This window comes from Syzygium oleosum, unplaced genomic scaffold, assembly GCF_021117445.2.
Source record: "Syzygium oleosum isolate NSW1041296 unplaced genomic scaffold, Sole_v2.1 Sole_v2.06, whole genome shotgun sequence".
In the NCBI taxonomy this organism is placed as follows: domain Eukaryota; kingdom Viridiplantae; phylum Streptophyta; class Magnoliopsida; order Myrtales; family Myrtaceae; genus Syzygium; species Syzygium oleosum.
The window spans coordinates 3,809,147-3,827,408 of record NW_026607490.1 but is presented as its reverse complement, the minus strand read 5'-3'; the positions used below and the strand labels follow the sequence as shown (position 1 = coordinate 3,827,408).

Here is an 18,262-nt window from a genome sequence, read left to right as displayed (position 1 = left end):
TGAAAACCCATGAAACGCACCTACCAGCCTCGGGAACCGGTCGGGTCTACGTCCTTATCAGTGCGGCCTCGTAAAAGCAATTTTACACGCCGTCAATGGGAGTTAGGACGGACGAGTTCCCCCCATGTTTTATTCATTGTCCCTCCAGCTAAACATCAGCTCGTGAATCACTTTTTTTTAGGACCATCTCTCTCTCTATGGTCCCATGGCATTTAGGTACATTTAGGAGGTCCCTCTCCCCATTGCCAAGGTGGGTAGCTGAATTATTACAAGTTATTGGCACACGCGGGCCTTTTGGGACCGTCCAAGGAGCGATAGGTACCGCTTCGACGCGTTCCGGTGAAAGAAAGAAAGCACAAGGTGAGCAGGGTTACAAGTCCCGGTACGGCTTAATGATTGGTTGGTTATGTATACTAATCGATCGTGAATAGACATGATCTCGACACTATTGTGATAGTGTTAGGACATCTATTTATGGACGTTTCGTTCATTGGTTTAGAGAGCCCCCGCGTGTTTCGGTCTCTACACACAGGCTCAACATGGCATTGCAGTCATTCTAGCCGTTCATGCCCATGTGATCATCTTGTGACAGAGGAGCATTTGCTGATTAAGGGCTGAAAGAGATATTGATCATCGTGAATCACGTTTTTTCGGAATGATAATCTTTGTAAGCATAGGATTATGATTATTGACGAGCAAAGAGTTTAACAACATAATTAGCAGCGTAACTAATTTAAACCGGTACTGTCGAAAGTAGAAATTCTGGCTGGTGTCTCTGCAACAGAATCCCACAAAAGGGACAGAAAGGTTTTGAGGCTACTCTTAGAGAAGATCCAACTAAAGAAGAGAAGTTTTCGGGACACTCGACCATTGTGAAGAGAGGTTCCGGAGCCAGCTTTGAGGCCCGTCGGTGACAACAGATGCAGAACCACAGGGGAGTTGTTGGGCAAATCTGCATTGACACGGCGCATCTGACCAGTTTGTGCCTCTGACCTACATTGCCGTTGGAATTTGCACCTTGACAATATGCAACTTCTGGAGATTCAAAAGGAACTGAAGCCGAGCAATAGGGGCATTGCTCTTCCTTTACATGTTCACAGGAGTCTAGCCTGCTATTTAATGGAAATGCAGTGGAAACTCGTTAAAGAACGGAAAAAGGCAATCTTCAATCGTCAATCAGCAAGGCATACAAAACTTCGATAGATAAAAGCATTGGGATCCAACAAACAGAAATAGAATAAAGTGGAGCGAAAAGACTAGCCTGCCTACGTGCACCTAAAGACCACAAATAAAGTCTGATGATGCTATTGCACTTTAAGAATCTATAGCGACACTGCAGCAAAATATTTCAACTGATCAAAAGTCGATATGTATTAACTAACGATCTGACAATCAGATATCTCATGTGTATGCAACAGAGAAGTGTGTGCATCCGTAGTTTTGACTGAGGTTAATCAGTTACAGATGTTCAATGTAAATGGAGATAAAAATCGGCATGACACGGCAGGAAGGAGCTCTTATAGTACTTTAGTTGTTCATTTATTCTTACTCCTTCATAAGATTAAGCATCTATAATGGACATTGACTCTCCTAAAGAATTAATTCCCAACAACTTTCCTAAAGAGTAAACATTTTCCAGATATACTTCCAGCAACAGGCAGAAGAAGCAGCATCACAATCCAATTCCAAGAAGAGTACCAAAAGTTAGGTAAAAAAGATCTATTTTCTAGGGACGGTCTGCGAGGCTTTCGGCAACAAAGACTTGGAATACTTGCTCGAAGCCACTGTTCTATTTCTCCAAAAGAATGGCTATGAAGGTTATAATCCATAGTCTCATTTTTTTGGAAGCATGGACTTCCCTAAAAACCTGGAGCTCCAATTAACCAGATCATTACATAATTAAGTAAACATGCGCAGCAAAGAGTTCGGTACCAAGTACCTCTTCCCATCTTGAGATGCTAGAAGCCTTAGTTGATCCCGCACTTGACCACGCCCAGCCCAATGCTCCATTTGAGCTAAACCAGATGGATGCCAGTATCCACTTGGAGTCATATTTGCACCAATGTGAGATATTAGACTGGAACAGGCAAAATTAATACCGACAAGTCGTACTCGAAGCTCTCTTTCGCTTGTTGAAAGAAGGTCCATCCAAAACAGCACTTGCTCCTCTTGATTTTCACATGTTGTCCCATGGTCATGTTCATTGCTATTAATATCATCAGCTTTTACCTCTGATAATATTACGCGTCTGCAGATAACATTAAGAAGATGCAAGTGCCGAGAGGGAAGCTTTGATAGTCTTCGGGCAAAATCTGCCAAATCCGTTTCCCTTGAAAGCTTTGAGCATGATTCCATAAAAGAACTTGAGAGCCACTCAATTAGTAAATCATCCACAAAATGTGGCGCTGATTGGTTGATAGCTATTAATGCTGCTATGATGTCCCACATAACCAAAGGCTTCACATAACGTTCATATTGTCGCAATGACCATAATATATTGGACTTCCACCAAGCTAGTTCCTCCTTAGAGACACCAGAAAAGGCTTCACAATTGAACTTCTCGCTGGATGAAATGTCACTTCTTTGCCCAACCATCCAGAGGAACTCAACAGCAGCTTTTTGAGACCTAAAGAGGTTTTAAAAACATAAATTGCAGAAACCAGTGCAATTTCTTTTTTATGCAACAGAACAAATGAATTGGCATTTAGAAACTATTTTTTTCTTTCATTGTACGTGGAATTAATATCAAATACATCTGTTAATGTTCCTTCAAGAAAAGGCTTGACCAACTCTGGTTATTTATGTCTCTGCCGCTGTCTTTAGTGAGTCACGCTGGCAATGATAAGCAAGTTTCTAACTTTTTCAATGTGCAAGACAGATTTATTGAGTCTTTAGAATGTCTAATCTAAAAACTTACGCAAACAAATGGAGAGAGATCATATGAATATAAGGCCCATTGCAACTATGTATTTAAGTCATTAGGGATACACTTTAAATGACCCCTCATGCAAGCCGAAATGAAAGTTGACGGAGGAATTGTCTTGCACATTGAGTCAAACCAAAATACAGAGAACTGGGATAATATAAGAAATAAAGTGAAATGAGTATTGAAAAGGGCATGAAGAATGCAGAGCTTGACTCTAATAAAATGTTAGAATGTTCCAACCCACAACCTTGAGCTAACCCGCAAAGAGAAACTACATGCATATCGAGCTCATGGCAATCCTGTACTTAAGTGATGTCGGATACACTTTAATGGGATTACATTAAAAGCAAAAGGAGTATGTTACCTTGCCTGGTACATTGGATTCAGAACATGAGAATCAAAACTGCGAACCTGCATAATACCAAAGCGAAATGTTGAAGTTCTGGTAAGGTTTTCAAATCATGATAAATTGATGAGCTCATGCGTTATACATTGTTAGGGAGTACTTGTGACGGTAAAATATAACTAACTTCAGTAAAAGCTAGGATAATGGTACCAAACAACTCATGTATTATAATAAATTGGATTAATATCACGAAAAATCTTACATTGGTACAATTTTAACACATTTACCCCAAACTATAATTCGACCAATAGAATCCCCCAAAAGGATACGAGTGCCCCAATGTTACCCTCCGTCAAAACTCCGGCCAATTTGGCTGTCAAGTGTCCTATGTGTCTTCCACTTGGTTTGCCAAGTCGGATCCGTTGGACAACACATAGGAAACTTCCTGAACAAACTGGACGGAGTTGTTACAGAGGGTAAAATTGGGACAATAGTACCACTTTGGGGGTTTCTATGGGTTGAAAAAAAAATGGTAAATGTGTCCAAATGGTACTAGTTTATGATTTCTTGTGGTGTTAACCCTAATAAATTAATTGTACATCTTGGGAATGGCTGCATATTCAGACATGTTCAATAGTTCCAATAGCTGAAAACCAATTTTTTGTATGGAGTTTTCTACTTATTAAGTAAAATTTAAGTGCTCTGATTGGAACACTTTCTCCCATTATCTAGTTTTCTATACATATGTCTTTCTTCTGCACTAGCTTTCAGGACATCAATTATTGTTTTATTGGATTAAATGCCAAACCCCTCATTAAATTTGTAACTTTGACAAAGAAGAAGCAGAAGAAGAGAACACTAAGAAAGGTGCCCAGAATTCATCTAACTAGTGTCAATGATCATGAGAGTTTTATGTTTTCACAATTGAACAAAATCGGTCACACACCAAACTAAGTATCAATGCCAGCGCTTTGCAAAATAACCAAGGAACTTGTTATGTAACTTATAAAATGTGATCCCATTGAATAGACCTACTATACCACAACTGGATCAACCGGTGTTGTATGGCATTACTAGCACAGTAAACAAGAGTCAAATGAACAAGAAACAGAATTCTCTACTAAATGAATATCTCAAATGAGTAAACAGTGTACCCTAGTTGTTAGTTTCTTTCATCTACTACCTCATTAAACAGAGCAGATCACCTGACCAAAGACAACAACTACACGGGAATGGAACATATCAAATGATGAAACTAAGTGCAAAGATTTAGTCGAGAATACCATGATTCATACCATAGCCATGACGAGATTTCCAGGGGACGCCACTACTCCAAAGCATGAATGAAATACATTTGGAACCTGAAGAGAAAGGCAACATGTGATACAATCTCTAAAAAGGACCTTTTCTTTCTTTTCTTATACTACTTTGCCAAAAAAGAGATATAACATAACATGCTAAAGGAAAGATGAATTGGAAAAAGTGATAGCCCTACATCAATCGAGCCTCTCTGGCTGGGAATAGCGGAAGGAATAGGTACTTCAAATAGGGTATTTCTATGAAACATCCAGCTGCGTACAAAGTTATCCTGACAACAGAGAGACACATGAGTCAACATCCGCTAAATATTGAGCCACTTACATTCTCATTTGTTTAGGCAAAATTACCTCACTGCAACTGTACAAACAACATCCATCAAAAGCCCAAGCTAAACCTGTGACCTGAAAACAGATTCTTAAACACATGAATCAAAATCGACACGCGTCAAAAGATTGATCAAGTAGAAGTAACCTGATAATGGATTCCTAAACAGATGATCAACTCTTGCATCAGAAAATTGATCTATTAGAAGAAACTCACAGCATGGTCATGTGCCTCATATGATCCAATCCTTTCAAAGTTACAGTTGTGTTGCTCATGTATCCACACTTCAAAAGATCCAGACCCTTTTCCAACTGCTAAGAGCTGCCTGTGTGGAGATCTAACAGGTGTTGTAAGCGAAAGAACTGAGACTGGGATGCTATCAGGATTTATAATCTAAAAATTACACAAGCCAAAACAGAATCAGCTAGTTGGAATAATATTGTTTTATGTGAGGTAATTCCAATAAAGGAAGTCTACCTCCTTTAGTAGGATGAAAGGAGAAGAATTGACTTCTGATGACTTCAAAAGCTCGGAAGAATGTGCCAACCAGATCTTCACACTGTACAAAAAAAAAAAAGAAAAAAGAATGAAGCAGACAGGCGAGACATTGCAGAGAGTTGGTATAAGGTATTAAAAGGATCCAATGAAATTCTCTTCTCTTACTGCCGACGAAAGGAGCAGATATCAGGAAGTTGAGAGAGAGAAAAAAAAGAATAATTATTTAAAGCATCAAATACATTCTGAGAGCATGACAATATCAGGTCTCACTCATCATATTAACTTACTTGACTGTACATTGTCATTGGTAGAAAAATTGTTAAAATAAATCTCCTTTTTCAATAGCCTCGGTTATACTTAATTAAAGTTTTCCTCCTTACCTAAATGAGAAGACAAACAGATCACAATAAGGGGACAACTCCCTAAGATTAGCCTTGGAGTCTGGAATGAAATGGCATGGGAGGATCTGCTATGTATCCTCAAAGGTTAAGCTATTTAAAAAGAAGTATTAAGATGGATACAATGTGATTGTTTCCAACAGTCACCTGCCATTGGAGCTCCCAGTAGAAAGTAGAACCTGGGGGTGTGAAGAATTGGTCGTAAGTAGTGCCCAACCGATTGTAGTGACCCACGAACTATGTGCCTGAAAGATCCCAACAACCATTGCATCTGGAGAGACATTGCCATGTTCAATGGAGTAGCATTCCTGTGCATGAACTTTCCAGCAAGAAATTTTGCCTGATTTCCCTCCTATTGCAAGCAGCGAAAAGCAAGTTGCACTGTTTTGAACTTGTGAACAACTTTCAGATGGAAACTGCAACAACGGTGACCAGGCAATGACAAGTGAAGAAAGCATTGCACTTCGAGAAGCATATTGATCTGCACTAATCAGTGGGAGTGTGAAACTTTCTATTTTCTTCTTAGTGGATCTCCCATGAGATTTAGAAACCTTCTGAAATGACTCATTTTCATTCACATTCACAGGTGGAAACTCCTGTGGCTGCAAAGAGGGGAAGCGCAAATACTGGTATAAGTACTCGGATGAACCTAACCGGGGCAAACCAATTTCTGTTCCCATGTAATGGATTCAAATGAGAACAGAGCATCAACTAGGCCTATTAAAAAAATGGAACTGTAAAGAAGTATCTTGCAATTCCTTTTATTTGGGCTAATTAACCAAGAGAAGAGAAGCAAATGGGTTATAAGTGAGCTAACAGAGCCAAGCGTGCTAATTGCAAAAGCCTAGACGGCTTTTAAAATCAGAGAAATAAGTTGCAAAGCACTCGATAAACATCAATGTATGGATCTCCAGACAGATTACATTCTAAACATGACAAAATGAAGAAGAAAGCATCATATACCTAATTCCATGTGAAAGGAAATGCATTTGCTGTTGCTCTTATTGTCATTGGGGACAGTACAACAGTAAGAAAACATAGGATACTACCAGAGATGGGTTCAATAAGCAACAATGTAAGCATGCTAAGCCAGGAATATCTCACACTTCTTCCTGAAAGAATAAGGCAAGGAACTTTAACAACAAAGCCATACCCGAGGAGATCCCTGTTCTTGTTCAGGATTCATGTCACTTGCCAATACAATGTCATTACTGTTTGTAGGAGATGATGATTTCTCCCTTGATGTTTTTGAGTTCTTATTGCTGCAGGGAATCCTAAACATAAAATTTTACTCAGAAACTCCGTGTTTGCAAGTCGATGTAAAAGTCAAAACACAAACACATGTTTATCAGGGATAATGCACTGGTGCAGAAAAGAATAATCAAGTGAATGGAGATTTAGGGAAGAGAATTGCAATTTACATCATTCCAGATTTATGCAGTCTCTTTCGCTTCAACTCCATCTTATGACCCAAGTTTGCTGGATTATTGGCACGTCTCTGCTCTGTTACAAACTTCTTGCAACATGAAATTTAAAGATCATTATCCAGGAAAAGAATTGCTCCGCCTGAATAACTCTTAATTATCAGATAAAAAGTTGAGACCAGAATATGGCAAATATAGTCAGAATAACTCACATCAGAAAATTCTGTTGAAGGAATCTCTGACACTTGATAGTTGGCATTGGCAAGGTAATCATGAAGCAGGTCTGATACATCCATAATCTGCAGATTCGAGAAGCAAATGACCTACTACAATTGAACAACTTGGCATTGGTGATGAATGGGAAAATTCACATCCTAGGTCTTTAAACTTTAGGATAACCGTGATTCTTTGAATTAGCTGAACGCCACAAAGGGCATTGATATGCCTTAATCCACATACTATGACTGGAGTGCATGTTCTTTGAGCATAGATTTGCACATAATTGAAAGATCACAAATCTTGTACCAGAGACAGCATCATGCAGACTTATGAAATGCCATAGTGGAGGCTATGCAGAAAATTGAGTATCCAACCGTTGACAAGAATTTGGATAAGATGTAAATAACGAATGACATCGTAACATGGTATATGTCATTGACAACACAACCTCAATTGGTAGTTATCTTACGACAATAGTGATGCCATGTCTAATACATATTTTAGACATCCTTATCCACCCTAGGATATTTAGCACGTAAAGGCTTCCCGACAAACTTTACACAGAATCATATATTTTTAAGCTTAAAAGAAACCATCTCTCATGCAGAAGCACTGCCTCAAAACTGAAGAAAAATTAAGTAACTAAGTCCAGCTCTTTTCATTCTTAGGCTTCCTAGCTGAAGCTAATCTATAATCTATTTCAAATCCTGAATAAATTACATTTATACAACCCTACAGTGAAGCCACTCCAGTATTTAGCTGCAAGCCGTATATAGTAAGGTAGCTCTTTCAAGCATTGATAAGGAAACTAAGGATATGGAGGTTCCAGATAATTTAAAGTCACATAAATCACAACTTCAATAATGTAGTTGTTTGCCTGATTCATACCGCTATCCACTCTGCAGAGTAATCACAAAAAGGGGCACGATAGATCTTCACACGGCCTTCGGTGGTGCAAATTGCAAGCAAGCACCTATCACCAGCAAAATGCACTTAGATTTGGCAAGTCCATACCAACACAGGCTGGGAGGAGTATCCAGATGACTATGTCATGAGAGCAAAAGAAAATGCAAAAGCAATGGAGCAGATTAGACATATACCCTGCATTAGGTGCCATTCCAAGAGGAGACCACGAGACTGATCGCACACAAGGATCACGATCGCGAGATAAACAGGTAGGCAACAAGCAGCTGGAGAGCAATTCTGTGAAGATATACTGCTTTCTTAATCTACTCATAAAATGCTGAAGTGAATTGGGTACCAACAAACTGGATATAAGATATAGGTAGCAAAACATCAAATCATATCCAATTCGCGCCACAAAACACAATCGTACGAAAAAGTCCATTACTCTTGATTATGTGGCAATCAAGGTTATTCACATTTTCGCGAGACCCAAAGAGAGTTTGCTAAAAGTAATATTTACAGACAAATCATGATATATTCATGGCAATAAAATTGCTTGGTATTATTTTAGTTCTACGGCACATAATAATGTTCACCAAAGGTAATATTGTACCAAGGGAAGATATAGCAGAAAGATTACGCAACTTGGGTGTGATTGGGAAAAGACTAGATCTTATTGTTCCTACATTTTGGGAAACTTCTTGAATTACACGGAATTGCAGGGAAAATATTCATATATAGGGCACTAGCAAACTTTCTAACACGAGACCAAATAAAAATACCTTCTTTTTGGATCACTCCGATTGGGAAGGGTTCGTTAGAGGGTACTTTGATTAGGCCTCGAGGTCCAAAAGGCAATGCAGGATTCTGTGGACAAATTTAAACGAAAAGCAGAGCCACATTAAAGAATTATTTTCATGAATTTTTGTAAGAACCGTGCTAACAGAAACTCTATCTTTTCTCGACACTGAAAAGTAGAAGGCTATTCGCTTCCAGGAAAAAGAAACTACGCTATGAGAAAATACAAAACTCCTGCAAAAAGCGTGTCTGCGCGTTTTTTCTGCTGTTGCACCATGTTGAATTTTTTCATTCCCATGCTCCTCTCACTATTTAAGGCCAAGACCAGACAAACGCAAGACTTCATTACAAATGAAAAATAAAAACTTCAGTAAATCTGCCCCAGCAAAAAGACAACTGAGCACACCCCCAGTTATAAACAAGTAGAGACAAGTTGACAAACCAGCGGAGTGAACTACCAAGTGTTTACCAATATAGTGACAAGGTGACCGCAAGCCACTGCAATCAAGTTCTCATCCGACCAAGCTATGGAATTCGGGTACGAAGGCGAAGCCACCAACACAGAGGCTTGAAACCGCGACGCCATCGCCCAAACGCTAATTCACCTTGTTATGGCTGCTAACCGAGCCGGAAAGGACACAGCCGGCACGATCGGCACAACTCTCCTCCGCCCGCAGCGATCATCAGCAACTCTCAGCAGTTTGAAAGAAGGCCGCCGCCGCCTCGGCGATCGGTGCAGAGATCCAACGGACCAGACTAACCAAGAACAGACAACAAAAGGCGCAGAACAAAGCTCCCAGGCAGACCACCTCAAAAGCACATTGCTCAAGGATGGCCCCCCCACCCCACACCTCGCCACCCGCGCTTCGCTTCCTCGTCAAGTCGGTTCCGGATCCTATCAAGCGAAACGCCTGAACATCCGGCGCCAAACCCGAAGCTCTCCCGCCGCGGGAAGCGAGCGACGCGAATCGGACGGTACGGAAACTACCGCAGCCGAGCGCGTGCTCCACCTTGGACGGAAGAGTCGGGAGAGAGCGAGCCAGAGAGTCCGAGCTCGGCGAAGGAGACGACCGTTTTCTGGAGGGAAACGCAGTGAACTTCGCGCATCCGAAGATCGAGACTGAGAGAGAGATCCTGGGATCAAACCCAGTGCAATGCAGATTTGACGGTCAGCTCTGCAAACTCCAAACCCTAGTTCGAATCACATGGCGGTCGAAAGAAGGAAACCACTTGCTGTTTTGGTTTATCCATTATTTAATTTCTAAAATATGAAAGTTAGCCTACTATTTATTTATTTTTTTTAAAAAAGGGAAAATTGACACGAGTAGTCCGCGAACTTTGGCCTAACATGTAATAAGTCTATGAACTTTTAATTTGTTCAATGTGGTACATGAATTGTAACTCAATGCGCAATGTTGTCCTTTTAATTTAACTTTTGAAATATATTCAATTTAGTTCCTGAATTATGTGAAGATGAACTTGAATTAATGAAATGATAATATTGAACATTTTTATATAATTCATGAATTAATTTTTTTTTGTTCAAACAGGAACTAAGTTAAGAAAGTACTAAATGAAATAAATTAAAAGTTGATGAATTATATTATATATTTGACTAAAGTTTAAAGACTATTTTAAATAAATAAAAAAATTAACAATCATGTCGCATGTTGAACCAAATTGAGAGATTATTTGTGTTGTTTTCAAGTTTGAAATAATTGGTTACATGTCAAACTTAAAATTTTTATCGATTTCGAGTCCTATAAAAAGCGGCAAAAGTGCAGAGCTCCCGCTAAAGACGAATCCGGCGGTACGTTGGCGGCGGCGGCGGCGGCGGCGACACTGCGGTCCGTGTCTCGCGAGCTCCACACGTCACCGGAAACGGAGTTCCGATCGGCGAAGGTCGCGAAGCCGGGAACGAGGATGGAGGAGCTGCGGAGGCTGGAGCGAGCGCAGGCCGCCCTGGAGCTGATGCACCGTCACGGCGTCTCGCCTCCCGATCCCGACTCCGATCGATTCCTCGCCGATCTCCTCCTCCTCTTGGTAATCTCTCGGCCTCGATTGCTTCGCGTCCTCGCGCCCTTCGCTCCGTCGATGAAATGGCGCCTCCATGCTCGCGCCTTCTCGGTTTTTTACCCGTTCGATTGGTCGCCGCCCGCCGGCGTTGCTTTTTCGCGCCAAAGATTCAGTTCCGACTTCTTTTTACTCCGGTTGTCCGTTTGTACTTCGCCGGCTGTGTAGGAAGGCGGATTTCGATATGCGTGTCGTTTATGACGAGCAGATGGAGCTCGGCGCATGGTGTCGAGCTCCGCCAGTGAGAGAGAGAGAGAGAGAGAGAGAGAGAGAGAGAGAGAGAGAGAGAGAGCCGTCGTTGGTGGCACGCTGGTGGTGCAAGTGTAGGTCATCGAGAAGGTGGTCATCGGGGTTGCCGCGTGGCCGGTCTGCAGGCTCACGGCTGAGGATTAAGAGAGAAGGGAGAGAAAGAGTCTAGGTAGTGAAACTGACATGAACACATGTCGGAATCCAGCAAGCTGCATCTGGTGTCTGGTTTTCACATCAACTGGAAAGGACTGGTTCTTTATCAAAAGAAAGTCACGGCTGATGATTTTTCTTTCGCGTTTTGGCCTTCTTTCTTTTTTTATAATGAGATCAAATATGCAGATACAACCATGTGGGGAGCTCGATATGGACCGGAAGTGCAATTTAATTAATGAATACTTGCCAAAGGTGAGGGATAAGTAAACTTTAATAAGTTCGGTCACCTTACAATTTGGTTCATCGAATCTGACCCGTGCTTCTTTCGTCTTTTGCAGATATTAAGGACATTGATCAAGGAGCCCTCATATTTGCCTGATCCAAATGAACAAATGAAGCTGGAAAACAAGGATTCTAGATATGGTAGGGCTCTCATTGTTTTCTGATGTTATGATTATGTCTGCGAGGTTATCACCTACTGAGTGCTAAGTCAGCTCGGCTGATTCAGCTTTCTTGCCATTAATTGGGCCTAATCATTCATGTTTGCAGTCAACACACTTCTCTTTATCATCTATCTCATCTCTCTCCTCTCACTGCTCTCATTGGTGCTTCAATGCCTCTCTCTCTCTCTCTCTCTGCCCATACGCATGCAGGCATGTTTTAATCTTAAGTTTTTTGCCTTCCTTACGTATTGGAAGTGCCATTTAATCTTACATTAGTTTTCCCTCATGTCTTAAAATTGTCTCTTGCAGAAGGTTGTTGATTCTTCTTGCTTGTCAGTTATTGCTACATAGACTTTGTGCTCTGTTTCAATTTTCATTCCTGTTCGCTTCGACCTTTTTTGTGAGAAACCCCACTCCAGGTCTACCCTGGAACTCACCAGTTCTGGTGGCTGGATCCACTCGGTTACCCATCACCTCTAACTTTGGTATGTAATGATGAATACCAATCAACAAGAAACTATGTATCATTTCATTTTAAGCTGTTTGTGAGTCTGAACTGGAGTTTTCTCTTGTATCCCCATGTAGCATTGATAATTCCCTAGATTTATTTGAGCTGGTTTCTTGGTCTATTGTAGTTCAATCTAAAGTAAACAAGAAGACCGATTGTGCCCTGCAAACTGAGTTCCATAATGTGGCTGTAATTGGGCTCAATGCAATGGAGAGAGCAAATTCAACCCTTGAGGACTTTGTAAGTGTTTCTGGCATTAATCGGACTGTTTGTTTATCAAATCCTGTCTGCATATGGGGCATATGCTGGTTGTTGGTCATTCAATGCACAAAGTAGAGTGGAATGTATGAACTGGTAAAGATGCATGTTGATCATTAATTAAACACAATCTCTCCTACGTTCTCTCTATCTCATTTCCCCAATGTCAGCATTTTAAACTTAAGTGAGGCTCTCGGCTCTTGGGTATTCCTAGAGCTTCCATCTCTCTTCCATACCCCTAGTTTTTGGACTTATTGCAGATTTTATTTACTTATAGGGTTCATTCCATTCATAATCAACCTGACTGTCTCCAACTCCCCCCCCCCCTCCCCCCCCCACAAAAAAAAAAAAAAGAAAAAGGAAAAGAAATGACTGTCGGTTGACACTCCAAACTGTTAAAGTTCAGCTGGTGATCCATAGACCTTTCTCTAGTTGTCCGCTGTTATCATGATATTAACAAATTTATGGCGTCAGCTTTGCCAGTATAGTTTTGGGTCGAACCGCTCCCAAATTTGTTAGTGGCCTCATTATGTACTGTCCCGTCAACAAGTTCCGTAATTATGTCTCTATTTGATCTCATCCAGTCATTTAATTATAATGTTTCCAATTGGCAGTGCAGGTCCTATTTTATGTTTCATGAAATGGATGTGAGCAGACCAGAATCACTATTCAAATATCTACCCATGCTTTCTTTCACAGAAAGTTACATTTATCAGGTGATTTTCAGATTTTTGAATTCTGTATCTATCTTCATTTATATGCTCTTTTGTTCTCAAGCTTGAGCTTGCTTTTAATGTTTTTTCTGGCTGACACACGAGACATGATGTTATCACATCGGCTTTCATTTCTTTCAAAAGTATAGAGTACTTCAAGGTTGTATTCATTGTTCCTTCATCTGAAAGTTTGTTTTTCTACCGTTAAAGGCATGAGGAAAGTCATTCTACAACAAAGTTTTGGGAATACAGCAACGCGTTGTGCAGTGAAAATTTTTATGTGTCAATTTGAAAGTTTTAGTTTCTTTCCCTTTTGTTGTTCTTGTTGGAAGCTTCCATGCAACAGGTTGTCTAAACAGTCTCATGAATTTGCTGGTAAATAAGAGTAATTTATGAGGAGAGCTTAGTATGCTCCGAAAGCTCTGGCTAAGGAAAACTATTTCCTTCTATCATCTATTCGGTGGGTGTTGAGGTTCTTCCTATTTTGAGATTCTTAAGCATTTAAAAAGTAGTAGGAAAATTCTCCATGGATTTTGTTTCTGAAGGAATGTAATTTCCCCATGTGGGGTTGCCTATTAAAAGGTGCATTTTCCAATGACGAGCCTTATTGTATTCGTTGTGCAGCTGGATAATTTAAATGAGAGAATAGTGCAGCTATCTGACGGTGGACTCCCAGTATTAAAAGCTCAATCTGAGGTCATAATCTTCTTGACCTTTACAGAAACGTGAAGAATGTGAAATGATTGAAATTGTCTTGTGAAGATCTTGTCCACTATACAGGAGAGGGATCGTGATCTCAGTAGTGAACTTGTCAATACATTCAAAGGAGATCCATTCGGACCACTTAAGAGTCTTCTTGAATTTCGAGGACTTCTAAATGACAGGTCTGAACTGTTCTTTTCTAATAGATTGAAGGTAAAATCTGCTAAACATAAATGGGAATTGAGCTGTTCAACTCTCTTTTTTCTAGGATAAATGAAGAATTTAAATCAGGAGAGGAGTTCTGGGCACTGGAAAGAAAGCTATGCTCTGCCTTGATGCACGAGGAGGCGGTATGGATGCTTTAATATGTCCTATGCTTCATTCAAGTGCTTTTAAGCACCTGTCTTCTTGGTCTTACATTTGCTCTGGTTTTGCTCTTGGAGATTTCCTTGGTAGTCCGATACCTGTTTTCTGTGCTGGACTTTCAGTTTGCATGAATAATATTATCTGACTGAGAAGAAATTTCAAATTATGGAGGACAGACAAAATGGTGCTTTTTTGAATAAATGAAAAGCTTTTGAATATTTTTTTCCTATTAGTTAAGATATGCTTTAACAAGATATTTTACTGTTGCATAAGTAATTTTGTAGCTGTCATGTATTTCTTTTTGTGAAGACAGATGTCACTAATTTTTTTCTTAAGGAACAGAAACATTGTTGTTATGGATGAGCAAAACCTCCACGGGTAATAATCAAAGTTATTTGTTCAGGTTTCAGTTGAAGATGTCACGAGGGCAATACATCTGAAATCTTTTGATTACAGGGTACTAAATCTTTTATTATATGAGTTAAGAGGTGAAAAGGTAATTTCTGAGTTTTCTTCCCTCTGAACAGAAGCATCTTTCATGAATGGTTGTTTTGACAAATTTATGGTTTCCAAAGATACCTCCTCTTGGCAACCTCAATCACTCTAAGTGATGGGAAGTGTCACCCTTTTGTTACCACTCTAATAAAGTGTAATATGAACGATTTGGTTCTTATCAATTTAAGGTGAATAGAGAACCACCAATAATAATAGTTGTTTTCCCTGCAATGTGAGGCCTTTATGCTGATCTTTTGATGCTTCTGTGCACAATTTAACAGGATGTCATCTTCTAGATCATTATGCTGTAGATCCTATTTTTCATGGCTCCATTGTCATCTTTGGTCTTGTTTGGCCTGCTAAAATATGCAGCCAAATTATAGTCCATGGTGGATTTTCCTATGCAAGTATGATGCTTTAGGAACTTGTTTCAAAGCTCAAAATGGTTGTACATGAATGTCTGTATAGCGGAAGGGATCACGATAACAGGAACGTAGGGTGGTCAGTTTGTTTTGGAGTGGCTTGTTCGTGTGTCAATTTTTGTGGCAGTTTCTCATCACTAGGATTGCAAATCTTGTTTGAATTGTGTCATCACTATCATGTTGTACATTTTGTTTGGAATTCTACTATTACATAGATAAGCACTTGCTTTTGCTGTAATCAAGGAGATTTGTGCTCAATCAAGGTGTGATAAGTGCTTATCTAGAATTTGGCCGAAAAAGTTGATAATGGTAAATGAGATGCAGTGAAGTTAGGTGCTACTTGCGTACAACAAGCAAAAAATATAAAAGGAAAAAAAGAAGAAGATGCCTTACAATGAATTTGTTTATCTAGCTTTCATGAACAGCTGGCATAATATATTCGTCTGCATTCTTGATTATCTAATCTTATTGTAATCTACCTTGATATGATTCATCTCTTCCTTTTTCATTTCACGGTAGCCGCTCAGTGAATACTTCGTTTCTTTCAACTTGTTCTGAAGGTAAATGACCTGCACATGGAGTTTCTTTCCATATCGGAGTATCTGGTAGAGATCTCTGATGACCTGTAAGTATTCTTTTGTCTGGCTTCTGTCATTTGGTTATGATTGCAAAATCATCTCAGTACATTCAATAGATAGTATTCCAATCAACAAGTGATTTTGCATCTGCATTATCTGGTCTATCCAGAAGTATATGTATGTATATCCATACTAAGTGTATATGTATGCACTCCACACACACTTATTTTTGTGTCTGAATCATAAGCATTGCGAGTATGGGTACATCTCTGGGGTACATATTATGAATATCTGGATGTTGTATAAACATGTAGAGAAACACACTGGGCACTCGTTCTAAGAGGACGTTATGTAGATGTGATCAGCCAAGTCGTTCTATTGGCATGTGCATGCGCTGCTTCTCATTGGCACCTTTTACTGGTATAATGCTGTTCATAACATTTCCTGACTGATCCTCTCTTCTCCCTTCTATTGCTCGGTATCCATTTGGGGGACACTCTAGTTTTGACTATGAGGTAATCCCCTAACAATTAGCACTTTACTACTCATTATTGTTGTAGTTTCTGTTCGTAATTTCTTTGTTTCTACATTTTTCTTTTCTGCAGGATGATGTATTAGAAAATAGTTTCAATATCCTTCGCATGTTCGTCAAAATATATGGAGCTTCTACAGCCCCAGCCATGCTGGTAGGTATTCCGATATGCCACGACACTGGTAAATGAATAACTATGTGTATACTGACCTTCTTCCCTATCTATCAATTGTGAACTTGAGATCCAACCTATCTGGCGGTAAGTTTTGTTTTGGTTATTGATTGTGCTCACCCGCTATACATTTTCAAATCTAGAATAAAAGCATCGATATACGAAAGAGCATGGCCTGGCCTCTCAATGTCCCAATTTTGAGAAGTTGCTTTGACTGACACTGGCGGTGCCACGTGAAAATTTCCACCCAAACTAAGATTATGCCAAGCTGATCTGCAAATTTAAAGTAACATCATAAAATAGTGGAACCTAATATCTGGAAAGTGATTATGAATATGTATGCAAGAATCAGCAAGTAAATTTTCGGCCGTATGCTAAGCACAGTAAATTGGCATGTAATTGGCAAATGTAATGTTTAACATCTGACTGAGGGATGTAAAGCAACAATTATGAATTATAAGCTAGAGGGAAAATTATAATAGTAAGAATCATCATCAACGAAACTATATGTGCGTCTCTCAAACTATTGTTTGGTTTTCTCGTTGTGCAGGCGAAATCAATTACAGAGGCCGAAGAGAAGTATGATCGCTTGCTGAAAGCTTTGGAGCCTCAGTTGTCTGCCGAGTATCAGAAAAGATGTGAAGAAGCTACTGCAGAAGGTGCGTGAAATGTTGAAGACTGTTAATGCAGTGGGTGAAACTTCAATTTAGTAGTGTCTACACGGCTACGATGTAACATTTCAGGTGGGCGGACTGGAGGACCGTCGCTTGGGACGTGGAGCATTCCTCCAGTGATTGTGGATGAGGAGTCCTATCGGTCAAACATGCGAAACTGTTGATGTATGGCTCATCGCTGGGGAAGCGGATCGACTCTTTTTGATGTCTTCTGGGGAAAGAGAAGATCTTGGAGTTTTTACACTTCCCTAGAGTAAGTTAATCAGAGTTGCCAATTTCACCTTCCAAAGGTGCTTACGAGGATTCAGCCTTATGGGCTATTTGCTTTGTAGACTAGTGAATCATTTTGCTTGCATATAATAGTGCGCAATATCTTATCACATTTCAAGCCATTTTAAAATTGCTTCCACCGCTCTTTGAACTAAAATCCGGAAGCGGGAAATTAGTTAATTCGCAGAAGGCTAATATAAATCCAAAATCAAGAATATTGTACTTTGCGAAAGATCCAAACGATGCGATTTTAAATAACTTAAATTTTTAGAACGAGAGGTCACGGGCCGGGTCTTACGGGCCGCGACACCTACGTGCGGGGCCCATTTCCCATCGCCCAGACAATGAGAAGTACTTATCCACCCTGGCAAAAGAAATAAATGGGGGTCCTAAAAAGGGTGAAAAGAATGATGTTTCACTAGACTGTTCATATGATATGTTTGATCTCGGATGATGTTTTCACGGGTCCATTAAACAAAACAAAGGAAGGTACGA

General features: G+C 40.0%; 2 protein-coding genes across 12 annotated transcripts; one reads left to right on the top strand and one right to left on the bottom strand.

The window, feature by feature from the left end:
* Window positions 1-664: 664 nt before the first annotated feature.
* LOC115683051 (uncharacterized) lies at window positions 665-10,387 on the bottom strand. 6 transcript variants are annotated; one of them, XM_030607452.2, is made up of 16 exons: window positions 9,629-10,387; window positions 9,144-9,228; window positions 8,556-8,658; window positions 8,344-8,428; window positions 7,449-7,535; window positions 7,234-7,328; window positions 6,966-7,086; window positions 5,960-6,414; window positions 5,394-5,475; window positions 5,133-5,309; window positions 4,940-4,993; window positions 4,768-4,860; window positions 4,568-4,633; window positions 3,291-3,337; window positions 1,940-2,626; window positions 665-1,112 (listed from the first exon to the last, which is right to left on the bottom strand). In XM_030607452.2, the coding sequence occupies exons 1-16, from the start codon at window positions 9,743-9,745 to the stop codon at window positions 734-736; spliced, it is 2,733 nt and encodes a 910-aa protein (XP_030463312.1). In that variant the 5' UTR covers window positions 9,746-10,387; the 3' UTR covers window positions 665-733. The 6 variants fall into 6 exon arrangements, with proteins under 6 accessions (XP_030463312.1, XP_030463314.1, XP_030463313.1 ...); XM_030607454.2 differs by having other exon boundaries at window positions 665-1,109; XM_030607453.2 differs by having other exon boundaries at window positions 7,234-7,325.
* A 527-nt stretch (window positions 10,388-10,914) lies between these two features.
* Window positions 10,915-17,999, top strand: LOC115683049 (uncharacterized). 6 transcript variants are annotated; one of them, XM_056312268.1, is made up of 15 exons: window positions 10,915-11,202; window positions 11,821-11,886; window positions 11,973-12,057; window positions 12,497-12,562; window positions 12,725-12,825; window positions 13,458-13,559; window positions 14,181-14,252; window positions 14,319-14,440; window positions 14,527-14,608; window positions 15,028-15,120; window positions 16,102-16,166; window positions 16,622-16,634; window positions 16,725-16,805; window positions 17,374-17,482; window positions 17,567-17,999. In XM_056312268.1, the coding sequence occupies exons 1-15, from the start codon at window positions 11,083-11,085 to the stop codon at window positions 17,659-17,661; spliced, it is 1,272 nt and encodes a 423-aa protein (XP_056168243.1). In that variant the 5' UTR covers window positions 10,915-11,082; the 3' UTR covers window positions 17,662-17,999. The 6 variants fall into 6 exon arrangements, with proteins under 6 accessions (XP_056168243.1, XP_056168242.1, XP_056168245.1 ...); XM_056312267.1 differs by having other exon boundaries at window positions 12,713-12,825; XM_030607448.2 differs by having other exon boundaries at window positions 10,919-11,202; window positions 12,713-12,825; window positions 14,337-14,440.
* Window positions 18,000-18,262: the final 263 nt, after the last annotated feature.

Excerpts from the sequence above, each read along its gene's own strand:
- LOC115683051 (XM_030607452.2), bottom strand. The coding sequence starts at position 9,745 with ATGGCGTCGCGGTTTCAAGCCTCTGTGTTGGTGGCTTCGCCTTCGTAC. Across the intron at positions 7,536-8,343 it reads ACTCTGCAGAGTGGATAGCG|ATTATGGATGTATCAGACCT; the intron begins GTATGAATCAGG and ends TCGAATCTGCAG. Across the intron at positions 5,310-5,393 it reads CTTTCATCCTACTAAAGGAG|ATTATAAATCCTGATAGCAT; the intron begins GTAGACTTCCTT and ends TGTAATTTTTAG.
- LOC115683049 (XM_056312267.1), top strand. The coding sequence starts at position 11,083 with ATGGAGGAGCTGCGGAGGCTGGAGCGAGCGCAGGCCGCCCTGGAGCTG. Across the intron at positions 12,563-12,712 it reads ACCCATCACCTCTAACTTTG|TTCAATCTAAAGTAAACAAG; the intron begins GTATGTAATGAT and ends GGTCTATTGTAG. Across the intron at positions 14,441-14,526 it reads CGAGGACTTCTAAATGACAG|GATAAATGAAGAATTTAAAT; the intron begins GTCTGAACTGTT and ends TCTTTTTTCTAG.